Source organism: Urocampus carinirostris, chromosome 1 (assembly GCF_059441175.1).
Source record: "Urocampus carinirostris isolate Australia breed hairy pipefish chromosome 1, RoL_Ucar_1.0, whole genome shotgun sequence".
Taxonomy (NCBI): domain Eukaryota; kingdom Metazoa; phylum Chordata; class Actinopteri; order Syngnathiformes; family Syngnathidae; genus Urocampus; species Urocampus carinirostris.
Window position 1 is genome coordinate 19,167,074 of NC_142349.1, and position 23,435 is coordinate 19,190,508.

At 39.6% G+C, this 23,435-nt stretch overlaps 3 protein-coding genes across 7 annotated transcripts; 1 reads left to right on the forward strand and 2 right to left on the reverse strand.

Annotated features, from left to right (window-relative positions):
• The first annotated feature begins 1,638 nt into the window (after nt 1-1,638).
• LOC148373821 (metalloproteinase inhibitor 2-like) lies at nt 1,639-2,980 on the forward strand. The gene is made up of 5 exons (XM_088353826.1): nt 1,639-1,808; nt 2,142-2,224; nt 2,288-2,390; nt 2,451-2,572; nt 2,798-2,980. The coding sequence occupies exons 1-5, from the start codon at nt 1,691-1,693 to the stop codon at nt 2,969-2,971; spliced, it is 600 nt and encodes a 199-aa protein (XP_088209952.1). The 5' UTR covers nt 1,639-1,690; the 3' UTR covers nt 2,972-2,980.
• Nucleotides 2,981-5,904: 2,924 nt separating this feature from the next.
• LOC148373822 (galectin-3-binding protein A-like) lies at nt 5,905-10,983 on the reverse strand. Its single transcript, XM_088329591.1, has 6 exons — nt 10,928-10,983; nt 10,452-10,558; nt 8,567-8,770; nt 8,358-8,492; nt 8,000-8,270; nt 5,905-7,081 (listed from the first exon to the last, which is right to left on the reverse strand). Exons 2-6 carry the CDS (start codon nt 10,534-10,536, stop codon nt 6,001-6,003), a joined length of 1,776 nt encoding a protein of 591 aa, XP_088185717.1. The 5' UTR covers nt 10,537-10,558; nt 10,928-10,983; the 3' UTR covers nt 5,905-6,000.
• A 1,414-nt stretch (nt 10,984-12,397) lies between these two features.
• On the reverse strand, nt 12,398-23,435 carry cant1a (calcium activated nucleotidase 1a). Of its 5 annotated transcripts, none has more exons than XM_088329597.1 (5): nt 23,355-23,435; nt 22,980-23,073; nt 18,578-19,246; nt 17,222-17,425; nt 12,398-13,764 (listed from the first exon to the last, which is right to left on the reverse strand). In XM_088329597.1, exons 3-5 carry the CDS (start codon nt 19,221-19,223, stop codon nt 13,394-13,396), a joined length of 1,221 nt encoding a protein of 406 aa, XP_088185723.1. In that variant the 5' UTR covers nt 19,224-19,246; nt 22,980-23,073; nt 23,355-23,435; the 3' UTR covers nt 12,398-13,393. The 5 variants fall into 5 exon arrangements, with proteins under 5 accessions (XP_088185723.1, XP_088185721.1, XP_088185722.1 ...); XM_088329595.1 differs by having other exon boundaries at nt 22,881-23,073; XM_088329596.1 differs by having other exon boundaries at nt 22,980-23,427.

Below are 23,435 nucleotides of genomic sequence, written 5' to 3' on the forward strand. Positions count from 1 at the left end.
CATCAAAATGGCAAATCCCGTTAACACAACTTGTGAGTAGTGGCATGCCGTAGATTTTACAACCATGCTTAAAGCTCCTTACTGAATTAGTGTTGTCCGTGACCAAACTGGCTTTATGAGCCGGTGCGCAATTGCTTTGGTTCATTACGGCCCCCTAGCCACTTAGCCAGTCACAGTTTGTGAAACCATTCGCGTTGCCCTACGCCCGGTGACATCCTTTCAGACGCCAACTTGAAATCTGATTGAATAAACACACTGCTTTCTCCAGGACAGATTACACAAGTCGGGGTCTGCAAATCTCATTCTGCTAACCTCTGGATAGATTTCTGAGCCTTGTAACAACTAATGGCTGAAATGTATGCTTAAATATGAAAGCTTTATTTTTGAAGCAGCAATAAAAGGAAGCTGACAGACGATTTGGAATTATTAAATAAGGACAGATGGACAAAATATAATTAATATTAAGTTATTCCGATATTTTGGGGGGCCAGCAGAGAAGGCCTTGCAGGCTCTTATGGCCTACCACTGCTTGAGAGGTAGTTCCGAAACAGAGGGCTATTGTATGGAACCCTTATTGCATATAGCTCATTTCTGCTTGGAGAAATTGGAACTTTGCCCACCCGGTCGCTGAGGGCCTTGTGACTTTTGTCTCCGTTACGGGCTTTGACCGCCAAAAGATGCGCGGGGTAAGCTCACCTGGCGCCGTTAAGCGTGCGTTACTTTCTTTGTTTTTGACTTCTTTTACGCAAGCCATTGTGGCTTTTTCTTTGTGGTTTTCACTGCCTGTGTCAAGGCTGGAATGATAGTGTCCTGTTAGCGTTCTATTTGCCTTGGGGCTGCCAAAGGCTTTCAGTTTTGTTTGTTCCCTGTTAGCCACTTTTAGCAGCCTGGTAGCCGGCTAGCCTGCCGTGTCCATTGGTGTACTATCGGTCGGGTTTGCATTTATCACCAGAGCCATTTTTCATTAAATGTTCATGGTTAGCCTGGTTTCTCACTGTGTGTCTTTAGTTGGCCCGTGTTCATTGGTTTATTACGGGCCGGGTTTGCGTTCTTCACCGTAGCCGTTTTTTGTTGATTATTCCTAGTTTGCCTGGCTGCTCACTGCTTATCTTTAGTTGGCCAGCCTCTAGTGTTCCGCAGAGGCTGAGGACACCTTTCCTTGAAAGTTCCAGTTAGCCCCTGTTAGCAGTCAGTTTGCCTGCCATGGCCATTGGTTTATTCCTGGCCAGGTTTTCATTTGCCATCTCTTTTCATTGTTGTTCGTCCATGTTGTACCATATTTTCATCCACTTGCAACGCAAAAACACAAAAACTACCAAAATGTGCCTTGAAACACTTGTAACCTCTTTGAATAATCAACATGTAGATCAATATGGTGACTGCCTTGCAAGGATGTTGATGTTACTTTGATGACATCACAGCTCAGTTAGTCAAAGACGAGAAAGGTTGCCTTCTAAATGCTTTCTCTCGGAATACAGTTGGAATATACCATTGAGATAAATGCTAAAACTATGTACTATTTTCTCACATTTTGCATGTTTCAAAATCCGGGTATACCTTTAACAGTCAAGTGACAACAGGTGTGTGCACAGATGTGGGCGGGGTTTTATAGTCATAAAACTGCCCTCTTCCTCAGTTTTAACTGACACAGTGTTTTGTGCTGAACTACACCTTCGGTCCTCAAGCAAAAATGAAGATCTTTATGCTCCATCTGATGCTGTTAGGATTGTGGCAGCTTCTGGAAGGCTTACAAGCTTGCACCTGTGTGCCAAAGCATCCTCAGCAAGAGTTTTGTAAGGCTGATGTTGGTAGGTTAAACTTTGCAACTTTTTGTATTAATGCAGAATCTTGTCCTCTATTTCTATAAGTGTTTAAAGTGGCTTGAATTGATTCCTTCAAATGACTTTTACAGTTCCATTGGTCATTTTAAAAAAAAATGTGTGTTACCAGTTTAGGTTGTTTTTATTTCAAATGAAAAATATGTTTTAAATTACATAATGCTTAGGTAAACTAATGACCAAAGAGAATTTTGCTTTTACAATGTCATCTTGAACTGAGTTCTAGTATTGATCATGTATGAAGACCTAATGATTTAGTCCTGAATCATGTTTTCAATTTATAAAAGCCATTTGTCTTCCTAGTTCTCACGGCCAAGATAATCAAAATGGCCACACATGGTGACGGTGGCTTCAACCCCATTAGGTATGCTATCAGGGTGACCAAGGTGAGTTATACTCTTATCCCAGCTGTGCACTTGCGAATATAACTTTTTTTTTGTTGGTTTCAGATGTTTAAGGGCCCAAAATGGTATTATGATGCGATCTACACTGCATCCAGCTCTGCTGCATGTGGCGTTACTTTAACCACAGGCTTGGAATATCTACTCATGGGTATTGTAAAGTGGGGGAGGGTGTGTCTTAATTGGTCTCATTTCTTTATTGCCTTTCCAGCTCAATTGCATCCCGGCGGCTTGTTGTACATCAGCTCATGCGACTACCATCGGGTTTGGGATGACCAGAATGTTTCTGAAAATAAATTGTTGAAAGGCTATGAAATTGGCTGCGATTGCCAGGTAGGAACATTTTTGGTTCAGTTTAGGGAAATCAGTTTTCGTAGCACCCTTTGTTGTGACTTTGTCTTTTAGATGAATTGTATGCTTGATGCAGTACTTGGAAACCAAGTTTGTCTGAAGGGCTTGAGCGCCCTCACAAGACTGCACCCATTCAAATATCGCTGCGTGTCCTTGTTTAAAATTTTAAAGCTCATTTACTAAATCTGGTGTCATCCCATACTGCAGATCATCGGCTGCACATCATTCCCATGTGACGTGGAGAGCCCAGCAGCATGCTATTGGACTAAGATCCTCATGGCTAGATTCTACAAACACTATGCTTGCTTCAAGAAGGCGAACAACAAATGTGATTGGTACATGGCAAAAGACTTACCTGATGTCAAAGGGAAAAAATCTTAATTAATAAAAAAAAAAAAAAAGATGCTAAAGGTTTTTTTTGTTTTTTATTCCCTTTTCCCACCATTCAGCACTTTTTTCAAACCGTATGACTGTCTCCTTTATCATGAATCTCTTTTCTCCCCGCGATTTAGTCAAATTGTTTGCATAATGATGAACCCTTACTGGTAGTTGCTGGCACTACCTTTTAATGTTGATATTTTAATTTAAAAAAAAATCTCTTATTTATCGCAAAGCCAAATTGAGGGATCTGGTTTTCACATGCAAGACCAATTTTAGTTACCGGTACTTGTGTATATATCCTGGAAAAATGATGCAGATTCAACATTACAAATATGTGTGAAAAAGAGCAATTGGTTTTGAGTTGTGGTGTGACACATAACTTGTATGCTTGGATTTGGAAGTTAAATAACTAGGCTATAACAATTTTACGTGATATGTAAGACAAATGGGAAAAGTGAAACCCAATAATGGTACGCATAATTTCTTCAGACCTTTATTTTGAACTTTGCATCCGATCAATATAAAATGGTAACCACTGGCATCACGACGAGCTCAATTTAATAAGCAAAGTATGCAATAGTCGTTGAGTGTATAACCAATTCTAAACATTAACTGTTAGCGGGAAGCAACCGGTAAGGGGCGTCAATACCCGATACAAACTGACATGCTCGAGTCTAGTGTTTACATTGGCAGTTTTTAAGTGTAAATGATAAACGGATTAAAAGCTCATACCTTAGGTGTGATGGTATAAATAGGAAAATGCTTTTGATTCTGAAAGGCTCATATTCTGCAATCTCATTTAACTTAAATGTGCTCAGATTAGTTTACTGCAATCCTGTTCAAATAGAAAAGTGTGCTTTCCAGTGGATATTTAAAAACTCTTAAAGAGCTGTAGCATGGAGGACAAACACCGATCCACTCTCACTTATCAATGGAGACGGTGTACTCCTATTAACTCCAGTGTGAACACATCCCCGTCGACCTTTCCTGGTCTGCCAACACTTAAGCTGTGGAAGGGAAGGTCCAGCAGCAGTTCCACTCCCTGAGTGCTCAGAATGATCAAACTAACAGATGCTACAAGGGTCCTTCTACAGGAATACAATGGAGAGCATACTGCATCTCGGTTTGGTATGCTGAAAGCATGTTAAAAGAAAATAATTTAACTTATTTTGCGCTTTGATCTTGGGTCATTCTCACACCACTATCCGTTTTTTTTAATATATAACCCATTCATCCTGACATTCTTTTTCTTAAAATAAAAATGTTAATCTTTACCTTGGAGCTCATGGCTAAATTTCAAATAAAGTTCTCAACGTTGTATAATCAAAGAGAATGACAGATACAAAAGTTCCACCATTGACAGGAAATGAGTTGGATTTATATCCATTGTATTTTTTTATTTTTTTTTAAATCATTTTGAATATCTACCACCTGGGTTGTAGAAGCACCACTTTCTGTAATGTGTTTTGGGCAAGTACTATCCTTGTACTAAATTGGAAATTATAGTTTTCCAGAATAATTCACTAAATATTTCTCACTTTTACCATTTTTATGGTGCCCTAACAAAATACTACAATCGCGAGCATAGAGTAATACTTCTACACGACGACATCAAGCTGGTCACAACCCTTCCCAATGCTGGGAAGGTTTGTCAGTGTTCCCAGTTCTCTCCGTTTGTGGCTAATGGCTCTCACAGTGGATCACTGGATCCCTACTAACTTTGAAATGGCTTGCTGACGTTTATGGACTACATATATATATATATATATATATATATATATATATTTATATGTCACAGTTTTTATTTTGTCTGTTGATCCTCAGGCACATGTTTCCGGGTGGAGAGTTGGTTTGCCCAGATTGAAGTGGTGGAGCTTGTTTGTATGCGTCTTATGTGGAGCAGGTTCTCTACATGATTTAATTAAAAAAAATTATATACATATATATATATATATATATATATATATAACCAGAAAAGTTTTGTGTTCATATTCGGCCGGTATGAACCATACATGATTCAATTGTTTGTTTGTACATGATTCAAATTGAATCGTTTCTTCCGGCGCCGTCACAAATGGCAGCCACTCCAGCAGCTCCCGTGTTATTTTCGATTGTTCTCAGCTCAGGGATGCTGCTGGAAATGTGAATTTCCCTTCGGGGATGAATAAAGTATCTATCTATCTAATAGCTACAGATTTTTTCACAAAGTCCAATGGTATTTATAGTAGAAAGGTGTGCTTATTTACATGACTAAAAAAGGAATTAAAACACTAACACTCAAATTAAGCATTGACTGTAATGCTTGGTAACAGTTTGGTTTATGTTCTTGCAAGTCATACAACCACGCCTGTCAACTTACTTTTACCTCATACCTAGTTTAAATTTGGTATGCCGTATAAGTTTTTATAGGAATAAAATATACATTTATTCATTTTCTTGATTGGATCTCTGGCCCATTTAGGTTCTAATCATGATTGTCTCTGCCACATAAAGCAGACATCTTTGATTATTAATATTGTTGTGGTGCAATACATTTGCAAATGTAATCCTCTGTCAAGCGTTGACAGCAAGTGGAGAAAAACAAAGCTGCTGAAAGAATTGTTTAATATTTGGTGAACAAATTAATACACAAATTGATTTTACTCAATAGTTTGTCTTAATGTAAGTAAACCGGTGCTGTCTTGTGTTTTTAAGGTTTATCATTACTTAGAAAGGGAAATTGCACTCATTAAAGGGAGCACGTGGTTGAGGTTGACATGTATATCCAACTGGACAGAGAGCGCAGTTAGCGTCTTATGCTACAACAACATTATTGACATTGGGAAAGAGTTTCATCTACTGGGTTACTATTAATCATCTAATCCTAAAAAGACAAAGTATTGTGTTTAATCTTATAGAAACCTCACATGATTAACAAAGTAAAAACACACTGCTTGAATGCCATTTGTTTATTGAAGGTTGATTTTGAAAGGGGAAAAGATCAGGATTATGAGAGAAGAAAAAAAATATTAGTCCACACACAAAGTTCTTCAGATGTACTCTGGCCTCACGACAAAGCGGTATGCAAACTTTTTATCAGGACATGGGTAAGCAGGTACTTTTGTATCACTGCCGGCAACGTACGCCACGTCATTTTTGAACTGCTGGACCTGACAAACGTACATATCCTGACACATGACAACAAGCTGGTTACGGTAGGTGAAGACGCCCTGATAGACCGGGTTTCGCAGGTCTAGTCTAGCTGCGGGCACAGACTCACAAACCAGACCGTGAGCAGAACAGTCACTTTCAGTCTGGAAGACCCTTGCCCACCATTCCAAGACGGTGTCCCTATCGAAAATCTTACTTCCATGAACATGTGTGCGGAGGATTTTGGATGTTTCCTCATATTGGTTGGGCATACCGACATAATAACCCCTGTTTGGTAGATGTGATTGGCCATAAGAACCGCCAAGTCTCAGACGAAACGGTCTTGTACCATTGATCAGAACGCTCCACTGCTCTGCGGTATAAATCCTGGGCTGGTATTGATCTTGTTGGCTGAATTTTGTGTGATTGGTGAGTTTGCTGAAAAGCAGCACATTGAACTGCAATGCTTTCAGCATCTTCTCCTGGTAGAAATTCTTATGAGTTTCATAAAAGGGAGAGTTGACTTCGAGCTCGTACAGTTTCTCCGCAGGTATCATCGGGAAGCGGACGCGGTTAAGGAGCTCTACTTGAGCTTTTACTGTAGACCTGTTACCTGTCTCCTCTAGCAGGTTCTCCACGGCCTGAAGCACAAAATATTCATCAGGCACTACTAGATCCGAACGGGACAGGAGCTCCCGCAGGACTTCAAAGGGCAGGCGGGACCAAGCTGGGGATTGAGAGAATTTATGGAAATTCCAGGCTAGATACTGCATGCAGTTCTCCTGGAGGATGTCGTCTCCACTTTGTGTTGCATACTGAAGAAGCAAAACTGGTGTTTGGAATGAAGTATCATCTGGGAGGATCTGGGGGAACAAGCGGCCTATGTCCTCCATCGCTTGCTTCAGCTTCAATTGGGATGCCATCTGGTGGAGGCATTGCGCTGAGGAGACAGTTACGTCCATTTTGCGTGTGTACAGATATCTTTGGAAAAAAAAGAGAACACATTAAGGTTATGGGAAGAAAAACTTGCAATAATTCCATTTAAGAAACATATTAAGATAAATATAGAGGGCTTGACTAATTCTGCGATTTTTTTTTAAACACTAGGGTTCAACTTGTACTGGTTATCTTTATTGAAGTCATACAACGCGGATATGTATGTCTAATTGAAATGTTTTAATGAGTTGTTTTTGTTCAGTCTTTCTCCTTTTGAAGGTTTATAAATGCTAAGCGAGGTAGCTGAAAAAAATTGGGTGACAAGCAATATAACCTATCATTGCGAGGCCAAAGAGGAGTGCATTCGGCTCCTGTAAAGCGCTATGGGGAGGTCTCCATTGACTTGAAATGCGCTATATAAATGCAGACCATTTACATTTGCTGGGAGAGGTCGGGAGTTGCAGTATCCAATTTGGCCGCCAGAGAGCATTAGAGAACCCAAAGAAGCATACCACACGAAAGCAGATGTTTATCTATTTAGTTCCCATTTATTGGAGGTGGCTTGACCTAGCTAAAGACACTTACGGAGGCCTAACGCACAACTGTGTATATTTTCACAAAATCATTACAGGCGTTTCAGAACCTATAAGTCACAAACAAACAAATGCATGCACGCACACACCAAGCATGCAATCACACTAAATTAACATATAATGATCACGGACGCAATCGCTTCATCTAGGACTATAAGAAATTTTTAAAAAGCAAATTTAAACTCAAAATTCCAATATTATATAACATTTAAGAAAATAAATACATAAACTACACTAAATGGATTTCAACCACATGAGTGTCTGTTCGTGTAAAGTCACGTTTGTTCACTGCCAGCACAATGGCCACTGGCATCATAAGGCACAACTGACTGTGGAATTTGATGTAGAAATCTGAAATTGGTGACATTACCGAATGAAGGCGTTGACATAAGGCTGGCAAGCAAGGCTGACGTTGACCGTCAGCCCTTCAGATGTGTTAAACTGGGGGAATAGCGAGAGAACAGCTCTGTGTGTGCAAATAGTGCTCTCCAGGGTCTCATCATCGATGTTCCCCGTGGCACTCTGAATCACAATCAGGAAGTCACAACCAATTCCGCTGTCAAAAAGACTACCCAGATCATTAGACAGGTTGATGCTGTGGTCCAGCATATGTGTGAAATCTAGGACGGTCCTGTTTGTGTCTGGAATCAGGGAGAGAAAATCGATCTTTATTATCTCTGTTCGGGGGTTTTTTGTTTTTGTTCAAAATAATGTTGTTTAACACCTACATGGATGTTCACAAATAACACCGACATCCTCCTTGTGGGTGCAGTCGGTGACTCCCCATTTCTTGATCTTGCAAGCAAGCAGACTCTTCTCAGTGCCATCACACTTTACATCATCCAACCAGACTGGACCTGATGCTGTGGTGAGCAATTGATAAATATTGCCAAGAAGGTGAATTATTTTTGGTTGTACACTATCGAAAGTACAGTACCTTTTCCGTAGTCTTTCCCAATGACAACTGACTTTGCTCCCAAGAAGTTGAGTTGACGACACACCACTTGAGCCGCTGCCATGTCCCAGCCATCATCACATACGGTTCCCCAACGACCAGCATGGTACACTTCTACACGGCCCTCAAGGGGACTCTTTGAGCCAGAGAGTCTCATGGCGCCCTCGCGGGCCACTATGGGTTTCTCTGTTAAGCACAAACATACTTAGGCTTGTTGCATTTAGGGGTGTAAAGCAAAGTTATTTAGGGCACCCTCTTTACTTTTCTGGTAATTTGTAAATTTTGTCTTTGTCTTTAGTATTGGGCAAGGCCTCACGCAGACATTTTATTCTGTAGAAAAAAACTCAGATCACAATCGTAAGATCATTCCAAAGAGCAACATATTGGCATTTGGAAACACAAAAATAAATTAAGAAAAAACATTGCAATGGTCAATAAATGTTACTTTTATGGAGCAAGTGCAGGGAAATATGAAATATCTGAGTGAGGGCTTGCCCGAGACTGGTGATTCCATAACTTTTTGCCAGAGGTTGTACATAATAAATTTGTTTTTGTCTCTGAACTACATTGTGCATAACATTTTTTGCATAGTCTTGGTCCATTGCCCGAGTGTGAATGAGTGGCTTTTTTTCCAAGTCTGAGTGTTATTTAGGTTAAGATTTAGGTAAATGGGCAACACGTTGAATTGAGTTGTCCTTCATCTGGACCACTTATCCTGAGTAGGGTCGCGGGGGTCTGGAGCCCATCTCAGCTATCTTCGGGCAGTGGGCAGGGACAGCCTGAACTGGTTGCCAGCCAGTTGCAGGACACACGGAGACAGACAACTCACTTACTCACTTGGATAGTTTGGATGGGCCATATAACCTGAAATGCATGTTTTTTGGAATGTGGGAGAAAACCAGAGTGCCCTGAGGAAACCCACGCACACAATTCCACACCGGAAGGCTGGTAGCTGGATTTGAAACCATGACCTCAGAACTGTGCCGTTGATGTGCTAACCACTCAGCTGCCATGCTGGAATTAACTTATTTTAAAAATTTAAAAATAGAGCATATAAATTTACGACATTGTGAAATCAAACAATAGAATTTCAAGTCAAACTTGAATTACTTAAGTAACTAGTTAATTGTGACGTTAAAGCAAGACAGTTCAAGACAGCAAACAGTTCTCTTCGTATAAAAATTGATTTAGAATGAGCAATACTTAACATTTTCCATGTGTTCAGTAAGGTTAAAATGAAAATAGTAATCATACAGATTGACCAATAAATTGAGGTTTGATTTTTTGGGCTACATCGACTCGTTTTACTTCAGCTATCCCTTTATTTTCTTCTCTTTAGTCTTGCCATGGTCTACTATTTTTGTTATATTTACAAAGAGAAATGTTCAAATAGTATTGTACAGTCTTTAAAGTACACAAAGGATTGTTTATTGTGGTTATTCTTAGTTTGGACACAGGTGCCTTCTGGTGGGAAATGGTACCTGAGTGTCGAGTTTATCCGTTCATTGAGGTGAGGTGTTCGAAAACATTTCCCTCCTTCGTTTTAGCTTTTTTTTTTCTTTAAATGCAAAATAAAAATGTAATACCTGCACAGCACAATACAATATTAATGTAACAATGGAACCACTTCTCACTCCTGTAAAGGTGAAGTGTACCTAAAGTATTTCTTAATATGTTGCATGCGCCCCTCATGGTTATTCAGGAAATTTTAAATGTTTTTGTGTCCATAGAAAGTTTAGTTGCAGTATCCAATTTAATTGACTTTCCTTCTGAGAAAAATCTTTTTTTGCTACTTTCTGAACACTGAATATCACACCATGGCAGCAGCACACTATCAGTTTTTGTTTTTTTTTTTGTATCAACTTACCAAAAAAGCCAAAGTTGAAGGCACTTCCATTGATGGCGAGAAGAAGCAGTGTCCACAGGAAGGGATAGTTTTGACGGAAGAGCATTTTCAATCTTCAGACTAGATATCTACAGTAAATCAGAAGGTTGATGCAAAATGAAAAGTGCTTATAAAGATACAACACAAAGCGAGAGCTATCAATTTGCTTCTCAGCTGCGACTTGAGCGCAATACTCATGCGTCAATGTAGGCCAAAAAAAAAATCATTTTAACCTTGAAGCCCAAAAGTCATTCAACATGTTCGTCCCAATTAAAGTTTGCAAAGCGGCCCGTTAACCAGCTACGTCTTTTCTACACATCAGCATAATCACTATTATCTATTCACCACTGATCAATTTAAGTTCAACAAGTCCAAGGTATGTGACAGTGTTGAATAAAGTTGTGTAAAAAGATTTCCTTACAGCTAGATTTTACAAGTATAGTACGAATCCATACTACCTGCTCTTGTGTGGTAAAGCACGCATCTATGCTCTCTTTTAGACACTTCTGGAAAAACGGCTTTCCTTAAGTAGCTCTCAGACGCAGGAAAAAAAGAAAAAAAGAGGTCGCTCAACTGCTGGCAGTGCAGTTTCATTTACTAAGAAAATGGAATTGGCAACTTCAGACACTTGCACCATGAATACGAAATGTTTTTTTTAAATCTACTTTGTGATTAGGTGTTATCCGATCCAAGTAAATACATGGTAGTATTGATAGTGATACTTTTTGCTTAGAAATGTAACGATCATTTTTAAACACTCCCCTTAGAATTAGTTTATATTTATGATGAACACAGCAAAATATATTATATACAGTGAAAAAAATAAGTATTTCAAAGCCCTGCTATTTTGCTATATTTCCCACTTAAAAATCATGGAGAGGTCGAAAATTATTTATCGTAGGTGCACGTCCACTGTGAAAGAGATAAACTAAAAAGAAAAATCCAGAAATCATGACATGCGAAGCAACTTTTGAAACACCCGATTTTAGCTTTTCGTTTGCTTCTCACTGCACGGTGCGGTTGGTAGAGTCCAACTAGCTCACAGTTAGCGTCTGGGCTACCGGTTGGCGCTCAATGGCTAAGACTGTGTGTTGATTGGTTGGGTAGTCTAGCGGTTGTGTGGTGTCCTTTGGTCGATTCTTAGACAGCCTGGCGTTTGCTACCGAAATCATTTTCATTGATGGTTCCTGGTTAGCCTGGCTGCTCACTTTGCATTTTAACCTCCCAAAGTGCAGCCACCTATTGTTGATTGATCCTGGTTATCCCACGCTGGTGGCACTCAGTGTTTTTTTGGTCAGTTAGCAGCTTTTTGGCTGCTCGACCTTTGTTGTATCATTAGGGCATCCACCTGTGACAACCCCTGGGCATTTTCCATAAAAAACTACCAAAACTTCATTTAATGGCTCATAACCTCTTTGACTAGATAGATAGATAGATAGATAGATAGATAGATAGATAGATACTTTGTTCATCCCCGAAGGGAAATTGACTAATTACCATGTAAACCGATATTGCGACTGGCTCGCTGATGATGTCACAGCTCAGGATGACTTTTTGGACTAGTTTACAGGCTTGAGGAGTCGTTGCGGTCATGCGCTTTCCGGACAAATTTCAACATGTTACCTAGTGTTCTCTTTTATTGATGTTTACTCTTTGTGTCCAGTGACTCAATGCTAAATCTATTCCACCCTGGTCATCCTGGAAAGGGGATTACCACTTGTGAGGCTCCTTCTCAAGGTTTCTTTTTTCCTCACGCTGAGGTTTCGAGTTTCTCTTGCCTGCATGTTGGTTTAAGATCAGCCAATGGTGTAATTGTAATCCTGTGCAGTCCTTTGAGACATTTTTGTTATTAAGAGCTATACAAATAAATGTGAGACAAGAGATGCGCTTTAAAATGTACTTCTCAGAAATTAAATGAAATATACCAATAAAAATTATAGATTTTTATTCATGTATCATTTCCTCATAATTTGCATGTTTTAACATTTGGATTACCTCTAAGTATCTCTAGGCTGTAGGAAAAAAATAAATAATGGTGGTTGCTTAACTACTGACAGTAAAGTTTCATTTACTAAGAAAGTGGAACTGGTGACTTCAGACATTGGCACCACGAAGACAAAAAAGGTTTATCATTCACATTGTTATCGCGTTTCCAGAATGATAATGTTCAATGACTGTAAAGTATGTGCTGGAGAACTGAACAGTTGTCTAGTAATCAATATCATTATACATTCATTTAAAATGGAAGACTGTGCAATCTTCCACCACATTGCTACAAGTGGATAATCTGCTGCTGCGCAGTCCTCGATGAGTCACAGGACGACAGCAACAGAGGCAAAAGTGACAGGATTGTAAACAACAAAAAGCACAGTGCAGTGACCCCTTATCCCCAACAAGGATCCATTTATTATCGCTTTTTTCCATTCTCATATTGTGGGCAAAACTTATTAGGTGACCATTAAGCTCGGATGCGTTCAAAATATAACATGCCTCGGTTTTATAGATACTCGTTTGGTATGTGTGTTCCACTGATATGCATAATCACGGCAGGATTATTTGATTCATTAAGTCAAGAAAATGTTGTTTTACACGTGCAAAACGACCAAACCTTTGCAGCACATAAAGCAAACCATGAAAATATTAAAATATTTTTCCCTTTGGACTTATTTCCATTTGTATGGTTTTGAGCCAAGCAGATGTGTCTGTCGCGTGTTTATAGAAAAACAGCACCATCTTTCTAAAAATACTTTGAATACTATTAATCTTTTTCGAAAATTTCACTTGCAGTCAGTTGTTCAAGAAATAAAAATTTAACGTCCTTTACATTACATTCCAAAGCCTGGTACTTTTGTAGTGGTCCTAAATTTTAACTTTCTATTTTTGTTTTGCCAAATGAAAATGGAAAGAAGTAATGCTAAACACTTTCAGATGAACTCCAAGCCTTCATATTTGACGTCACCAATCTTAGTCTCCGGTAAGAGGATACGACCGTCCAGTGTGAACGCCGTGATGTACGTGGCGACCTTCCCTCCGTCTTCTTCCGACTTGAGCGCCAAAACAATCTGATCGTCCGTGTTGGGCACAAACTTGAAGGAGGAGAAGCCATGGGTGAGGTCGAGCGGGCCCACCCGGCTTGCTGTGATGTCGGTAAAGTCAGGCGAGCAACTCAAAACCAGGTTGGTCCCCCGTCGCTCGTCGGCCGTCTCCTCGTAGCGCTCCATGCTGGCACGACGCGGGAGAAAGAACCAGCGTTGCAATGTGTCGCTCCATGCTGCAGACTCGTGAATGAGGTAACCTGCGAAGGAAGAATGCAAAATCTTTTGCATGCGACTGTATTTCAGACGTGCCTGGTGTGTTCCTTGGTTTTCATGATGTTCTTTAAGCTTTGAACTTAACCCTTAAACGGTCTTCGATAAATTTAAAGGCAGTTGGCAGCCATCACTTTGGTGTGTTACCGCCCCATATCATTGGATATTTGTCTTTGATCCACTCATAGAAACTAGGACTTTTCAAAGTCGCTGAATCAGACGATTATTTTTTCAAATTATTGATTAATCGGATTTCTTAAATACATTTTAAATTTCCTCCTCTTGATTCAAATATCAAAGTTTTGGATCGATAGAGAAATAGTGCATAAAACAATCAAATATTCTATAATATTGAACCACAAAAATCAAGTGTTTGTCAATTTCTTGCCAACAAAAATCCAAAAAAACAAATACCACCTCATCCAAAGGTATTATAATATTTGGACTTATCATACGAAACTAGTGGGATGTTTTATTCGCAAAAAAATAAAATAAAAGTTAAAACGTAAAACTACTTTTCAAAATGTCCAGTTTTTTGGGGGGTCATATCTTTGAATTTGATAGACATTCTCAATATGAAAATGGTAAGCAACATGTTTGAGAATCTGTCCCTTTTCTAGCATCATACATGTCATTATTATAAATTTGCTTTTTACTTAATTTTAATTCACTTAGTTTCTTGTTTTTTCTCTGTACTTCTGCAACACTTTGTTATTTTCTGATCATTGTTATCTTTGTTTCATGATGAAAGTCAAACAATACAAAGTTAAACCTTTGTTGCCAATTGTGTTTGTATGATGCAATGTTCAATCAAAATAAAAATAAATAATAAAATAAATCAAATACAAGTTTTTTATAAAAACGGCCTCGGCGCCTTCTCGTGGACCAACATGAAACTAATACTCTCAGCGTCACAACGAGATCCATAGCAAATAATGTTCTCCATTTTATATAGCGCTTTTCAAGTCAATGAAGACCTCCCAAAGCGCTTTACAATGTGCTTCACACTTTTCCTTTTTACACACACTAACTAACCGATAGCAGCATTAGCCATGCAAGGCAACTACCTGCTCGTACTTAGTGGCTTATAAATCAGGATAGAAATAGTCAATATAATTAGTTGCCAACACGTTTAATAATGAATGTTAATAGGTTTTCTTGATTAGTTGTTGCAGCCCTAAAAGAAACACACAAACCCCTAAATAAGGTTCCTTATTACATGATGTACATCCAGGCAACCAGCATGGTGGCGACCATGTATGATTGTTTTTTTTCTTTACATTGTTGTTTTGTTCAACAAACTTTTAAGGCTATGTGATGATAGAAAAATGTTCACTTATTGTCATGTTCTGTAGTTTTGTTTTTTTTCTTTCTTTCTCTGCAATTGTGCTTTTTGATGTCTGGGAAATGTGATTTTACAAATAATAAAAGGCAGACGGTTTGCCTGTTGAATAAAAAAGTTGTAAAAAGTAGAGAGTAGGAGAATATTGACAGTTTTGGTCTCTTTTTAAAGGTGTAAGACTGAGGTTTTGTCACAAACTGAAAACATCACTGCAGTTGCTACTAATATAAGGTAATCTGAGTTGGGACAAATAAATAGGTTTTTATGCTTGCCTCAATTTTTTTCCTGCAATTAAATGCCTGCAGATGAGTGTTGCATGGTCATCTTAGCTGGAAAACGGGTGAGACAACAGCATGAAGCCTTACCTGGTACCTTATTCAATTTGATCACAAAACACTACATATTCTATTTCACACATTTTTCTAAGAGTTGGTTAAGCCGTTGCCAAAATAGGCCATTTGTATTTCACTTTGGCCCATTACTTTTTTCCGTAACGCGGCCACCGCTGTATTTGTAGTTAAATCACATTTAAGTAAGAGAAGGTGATAGACTAAGTGCCACTTCTTTGAAACAATTGATTTTCTTGAACGAAAATCAACAAGCAGCAGTTTGTGAAATAAAATGTGTGTATTGACGTCTTTATTTGTTGAGATAAAATAAACAGGACGCTCCCCTACTTACGACCGTTCGACTTACGAAAAACGGTAGATATGAACGTTTTTTTCAGGATGTCGAAACATTCTCTGGACATTTCTGTGAATTAGGTTTTGTATTGTGCACCATTTCCCAGAGTACAGGTCATTACTGTAGTGCTTCTTTCTGCCCCTACAGACGTGTGGCTCTGTGAGAAGTCACTCAGCACCCACCCCAAAGAAGAAATCAGCTTCCTTTTCCTAGTCCGTGTGCAAACATTCTATACTGTATCTCCAGCGCGCTAGGAACTTTGACATTTTCATTGTTTAACATCTTGTGCATCCATTCAATATGGTTGGTGTAAAGGGTAAAGAAAAGGCGAGCCGTTTCTATTGAAAATAAAGTGAAATAAGAAAACTTGATGCGGTTGAGAAAATGGTTGGACCGCTTTTTTTTGGCCATTTTCTACCACGGAGGAGGAAGTAGCCTAACTCTTGAAGCCTGTCTTCCAAATCTAAGTCAAACTTACCATTGTTCATCTTTATAGAAAATATTTTTTATGAAATGCTTATTTTTAAGGACAAAACGATACAGGTTACTTAAACAAGCCTTAAACATACAAAATATCGCACTGAAGCAGATAACAAACAAATTCAACTTACGAATGATCGTCCGGAAGTAGGGCATCGTCTGTATTAACAATTGATTCTTAGGACTTCTTTGCGACATTACAATATTAAATATAGCTGCAATATTGCACAACTGCAGCAGGGATCAGTTAAGAGCCAATATGGATGAAACACCGGGTAGTGAACACTTTGGTTGAATCAACGTCTCATTGATGTATGAGGCTTTACTTCTAAATAGTCCTGTAGTCCTTAAAATTATTAAAGTATCCTTGGCTGAGGCCTGTTACTCGTGTCCAAAAATCCTTTCAATGACATTTTCTTCACTCCTTCTTCATTTCTCATTTTCTGCACTCCATTATTGTATGCTCTATTGATTAACGTTGAGACTGTGACAGAGCATGTACATTTATGTCATTTATGAGTCATTAAGGAAAAATTGGATCATTCAGAGATCCTCACTGAACTTCTTGAAAATAAAGGGGCCACATAATATTGCATGCCACACGTTTTTATTTTAAATAGATTTTTTTTTTTTTTAAATCGCTACATTTTGCTCCAATTGCGTCCCAATTGATTTTTCTATGTTTGATGCCTGCAATCTGATGAGGTTTAAGGGGGGTATGAACTTTTTTTGCAAGGCACTGCATGGGATATTGTTCCATGCACATACTCTTAAATCACATTATTTTAACTTGAGGTTCCTCCTATAAATAAACTGAAAAGACAGTACAACATAGTTAGTTTTATTTTATAAAAATAAAATTTCCCCTGATTCCTTTAAACAGGTACCAGACACTTGTCTTTAAATAATGAGTGTTACATACTACTTAAATATCAAACCTGGAGGTTGGATTCCTGCAGCCTTCTTCAAGGACTTGTACTTCGGGACCCAGTTGTGGTGCTCCACATCCCCTCGATGGCCAACCACTTTCACCCACTCCGGGTTGTCATTGACAAACTCACCCGACGTGGTTGTCCACTCCTTCCCTAGACCACCCACGTACAGGTGCTCATCCTTCACCGCCAACCACTCGGCTTTGAAACCTACCAGGTGAAAAGATAATTTACTTTGAAAAATAAACTACAAGGAAATAAAGACAAGACATAAAACAAGTGCAACTACAATAAATAAATAATTAACAGTTGAAGCCCTGCGCACACCTGGAGCCACCTGCATGTGGCGCCACTGCAGATCTGCATTTTGCTTCTAGTGTCAGGTGTACACAGACACTTGGAGGTAAACAGTGCAGCACCAATGGCATCGAGGCTCAAACATGTTTGATAAATCAGGCGTTTGGCTGACAAATTCCTCAAAAGAAAACAGCAACCTAACGCTTTCTACAGCGCATGCACTCTACATAAGAAAACCTCAGTGATGTTTATGATCAGAGTTTCCTTTATTAATTTGGAGCATGGGTGGGAATCTTAAAGTAGCTCAAAATCGACTAAAATCAGCTTCACCTGGCGCGACCTGCGTGCGATACCTGTGGCGATCGTCATTTTGCTTCTGGCGTCAGGCTCAAATATATGCTCTTTTTGGAGGAAAACGGCGCAGTGCAATCTGCGTTGCATATTGAATATGTTTATAACATTGGTTGCCAAATTCCTCAAGTGTGCAGGGACAGATCAAAACAGCCACTTGCACATTTCCACAGCCCAAATATTGGCAACCTGCAGAGCTGAAAACAGGGCACTTGGGCGCAGGCAAAGGCTGCTTCAGATGTGCGAGAGCTTGAACGTTATGCCTGTCTTTGCCTGACAAACGCATTCAAAATTAAATGCATAAGGTCCCAAGTACAAACGTCAGTTGTTGAAACATAAAAATGACAAACGTCAGTTTAAAGCCGTTTAAAAATCATACTGTTGAGAATCATTGAGTACTTTTGTTACAGACATAGCGGTTGACCACTGAATGTACATCATATGTGATTTTTTTCACGTTTTTATTTCACGGCCATTAATATTCAGGCTCTTTGAAACAATTCCTAAGTAACTGATGCCTTGAAGTTTCCTGGAACATCATTATAAAGCGGCTTGCCAAAAACGCATTCGAGGTGTCTCTGGTGTTGTTGAAACTTCTCACATAGGATGTGCAGATTAAAGAATTTGTCCTGTGGTGCTCCTTCCCTCCCTGAAACCTCCCTGACTGGTTGTTAGTTGCAGCCCTACAGTTGACAGATAATGTTTAACACTTACCTTTAGCCACGTTCCCATCGCCATCAGGTAAGATGACCCAGGGGACAGGGCGGTCGCCGTCAATGTGGTAAACGATACCCGTCCTGTCGTCCACGCTGTACAGCTTCCCATTGAACACCACCAGCTCAGACAGCTCCATGCCCCGTCCCTTCTCAGCAAGGTGGCTCTGGAGAACTGTCCTCTCTGGGTCCCACTCAACCGCCACACCGTCGCCGCTCTGCGACACCAAGAGGTAGCCGCGCCGCATGTAGCTGAACCAAGTCAGCGTCTTCTCGCTACGAGAGTTTGTGTCCAAGTCGGCGATTACGGCTATTCTGTAGCGCGTGCCCTGCGGAGTGCGCTCGGCTGGGCTGAGCGGATAAGTTTGATTGTAGCTGCCAGTGACCCGAGTAGGGTGATTGTGGCCCGCCCTCCAGCTCTCGGACACGTAGACGCGCGGGTGCAGGCCCGCACTCAGGTGCATGAAAAGCAGCAGCACCACAGCCAGCGAGACGGCCGCCGCCACGATGGGCCGCCACTTGAGGCGGAATCGAGGGTCGCTGGCGTTGGCCATTGTTGCCAACATCGGGAGACCCCCGACGGAAATGCGCAGGCCGTTCATGGATTCATTGTGCTCCAGTCGAGCATAGGCTGCAGATGCAGTCATAGAGGACGGAGGCCGAGAGTGACCTGATGAAAACAAGCCAAGAGGGAGTTACATCTTAAGAGAAATAAGATCGGCCCTACGGTAATCCAGCCAAAACCCAAACAATTGACTTGATTGAAGGGATTGTGGCGGAAGAAAACACAAAATTTAATATTTTTGTCACGCTACCGCCGGACCAATTGATTTTGCAGAACCAGCCCCCACAAAAAACAGAAGTTTCATTTTTTATCGGTGAATACTGAGGATGTACAAGTTTGACAGTCTTTTAGTATCACTTCATCCCGTTAGATATTTGAAAAAAAGAAAGCTTTCTTAAGGTTAAAATAGTGTACATATTTCTTTGACTATGATAAATGCCTTTTAACAACAAGATAACGCTGGGACACAAAATAAGAGGCCAGACATCGAGAGTGAAACTGCAGGGCGCATTATTATTTTGTCAAATCATCACTTGTCACACGATGAAATAAAATGTGCTGAAGAATTAGTTTTGTTTGAAGAGCTGGTGAGGCGGTGCTGTTGAATTTTATCTCAAAATATATGGTGTGGCTCTAAAAATAAATATCAAAAAGGTCCTCGACCCCTGATCCAATACGGAAGAAAAAAAACATAAAAACATTTTAAAACATGAAAAAATATAAACACTAAAATAAACAAATGAGAGTAAAACATGGGCCAGGGTGTGTTTTGTTGAAGAAATTTTGTGTCAAAAAGGAAAAAGAAATATAATTGATGAATGGCATTAAGTAGATGAGCTCAAACTATTGATGCCAGCCCAAAACGGATGACAAATCTGATGGTCGGAATGTTTGTTTCTTAACTAAGAATGGCTAACAGAGCAAACTTTTCCTAAAATATTTTTTTCTTATTTGCACAATTTGTTCATCATCATTTACTCAAATGTGACAATTTTCTTGTTTGAAGACTTATAATTAAATAAACACATGTTTGTTTTTGAACAAATTCTGTTTGGTTTTCCTTTGAAAGTTCACTCGAGGTCAGTGAGAGAGTTAATAGCTAAGACCTTCCAAGCGGCCACAGCATTTTCTAAAACTTCTCTTCTTTTGATACATTACCCACAAATAACTTGGTATGCACGGTAACTGTTCTTTTTTTCTACTAATATAGAAACAGATACTTATTTTTAGAGATGTTTTTTTTATTTTCTTTTATTGCATGATTATATATATATATCATTTTATTTTTATGTGTGCCTTTATCTTTGTTCACAATGATAAAATACAACAATCGTAACCATATCTCCAAAATGTAGTGAGGAGACGCTACAGCTTGACTTAAATGAATTAATTGATTAATACTTGTCAATAATAATGATAAGATATTGAAATTAGAAATATTGTAATGAACACATAAAGTGGACACTTATTTTAGAATATGCACATGTATGTTTATGGGTGTGCTCATTATGAGGAAATATGTAACTTTATAATGTTATAAGAACTAATAATACTGTATATGGAACACATATTTTGGCTAAAAATACATCACTCACTTTTATCAAGAGGCATTATCTTAACTTCACACATTAGAAGGTATAATACATAAATTCTGATGCAATGAGAGGAGACTACCACAAGCAAACGTATCATTTGGTCTACTAGAGCTGTGGAGGTCTTACAGTGGCACACGTGAAGCACATTTATGACAGTTATGACCTGATAAGGGTTGCATAATCGATTTTCTGAGCCAAGATTTGAACTCTCTTAACATTACAGAAATTGCGCTATCAGGGCTAAAGAACAATCTTCTCAATCAGCATATAATTTCTTCATTTCCTAGGGATAAAGTAAAACATAAACAGGGTTTTGGTAATAGAATCATCCATCCATCCATTATCTGCACCGCTTATCCTCAGTAGGGTTGCGGGGGTGCTGGAGCTCATCCCAGCTATCTTCGGACAGTGGGCAGAGGACACCCAGAACTGGTTGCCAGCCAGTCACAGGTCACAAAGAGACAGACAATTCACTAACTCATTCACCACGAGGGACAATTTGGACCGGCCAATTAACCTGACATGCATGTTTTGGAATGTGGGAGGGAACCGGAGTGCCCGGAGGAAACCCACAGAAGCACGGGGAGAACATGCAAACTCTACACAGGAAGGTTTGATCACATGACCTCAGAACTGTGCTGCACGTGCGCGAACCACTGCGCTGCCGTGCAGCCTGTACTAGAATCAGCATGCCTTAAAAAAATCTGGTTTGATATCAACACTTTGATTGAGACATCTCTTAACTTACCTCGCCCCACCTAAAAAATCTGCTACTATTTCAATACGTTGGGTTAACACAAAAGCACAATGAAAGTTGCCACAAAGTCCCGTGTTGCCGCTCAGGTGAGCATTATGCTGAGATTGAAGCCTCGTCCATGTGAAAAACCCTTTGACTACAGATGATGTGAAGGTTTGGGGAGCACCCTGGACTAAGTAATAATAATAATAATAATAATTTCCTTTGTATTGTCATTCTTTGTAACAATGTACACAGAACGAAATGTCGATACACCTGACCCGTTGTAGCGAGTCGGTGCAGCCGCAGCCAGAGGGCGCCGCCATTATACCAATTAGGTATGTGTCGGTCGAGGCGCGAACCAGCGACCTCCCAGTCTCAAAGCCGGCACACTACCATCTAGGCTAAGTAGCAGCTCATTGCAGACCCTGTAAAAGACCCATCAGTGCTGGGACAAAGCAGCTTACCTGTCCGTCTCTTCCGAGCAGGCCGCCCTTCAGCCCGCATTGGGTTCCTTTGCAAATGCCTGTGTTGAACTTTAACTACACTATCAAGATCATGGCCAAGTCCAAAGGTAGGTAGTGGCAAACTTTGCACGACTTTTACGTCATAAGAATCTAAATAAATAACCTGTTTGTGAATGAACCGGACCCTCAGCAAATATACATTATGCAAAACAAGATCTTGTACTGATGTTGTTTTTGCTCCCTCTTCCTCTCTCCCTCCTTTGCCTTTTCCCCTCCCCAGTCTACCCCCCTCTTCCTCTTTCCCTCACCCCCTCTCTCTGCCTCTTGTAAATGGTCTGCATTTATATAGCGCTTTTCATGTCAATGAAAACCTCCCATAGCTCTTTACAACGTGCTTTACACTTTTCCCTCTTACACACTAACTAACCGATAGCAGCACCAGCCATGCAAGGCAACTACTCTTTCATTCAGTTACTGTCATAATCAAACTCTCCCTCTCTATCAATCCCTCTTGATCCCTCCATCACACCAACTCTTTCACCCCTCTTGTTATTCATATCAATAATTGAATAACGGTCATTAAGTTTATATTTACCACTACAGCGTGCTGAATAATAAACTATGTTTCTTAAATTATTTGTACATTTATTGATATTTGGAAGGATGTCTGGTAGTACGACCAAATTCAGCCATTTATTTTCGTTCCTGTGATTAGACACGTTCGGCAACCCGGAAGTGGACATATTTGCAGTATAGTTGGACAATTGGACTAGATTCTAAACATCTAGTTGTGTAGTCGTTTTAACATAAGTTTGTATTAAAACAGTACTTAAGGCTGTTCGCTAAGATGTTAATCTACTCGCGCTGATATACTAACACGAGTTCCGGGACCTTAAAATAATTTTAAAAACGTAAATGCAAATGTAAAGCCAATAACTTACCACACACTAAACGTCCTGTCTCAGAATCTAGGAATCATAATCGATGGCGCTTCGTGTTACCATACACACCATGAATTTGAACACTGCGTGAAAGCTTACATTGTCATTATTTCCGGGTAAGGGTCGATGACGTCAGGTTCAGTTCCTTCACGCGTCAAGACTCAGCTGCGTTCATGTCCACTCGGAAGTTTTGCTGCGCTTGCAATTTGAATGAGTTTTCATAATTAAAGGGAAAAAACATCAGATTTGAAGTGTTCTTTCGACATATAAATACAATTTGAAACAATAGTAAATTACATGATCAGAAATTGAAACCATGTAAAATAAATGTCTAGATTACAGAGGTGGATTGTAACGAATGACCTCTACTACGTTACATTTACTTAAGTACGTTTTGGGCCATTTTGTACTTCTGGAAGTATTTTTAAATCACTAAAATTTTACTTGAGTAGATTTGTGAAGAAGAAACCGTACCCTTTCTTCGCTACATTTGGCTTAATTGAACACGTTTCTTAAGTAAGTACACGCATTCTTATTTTCTTCCGTGTCCTAGTG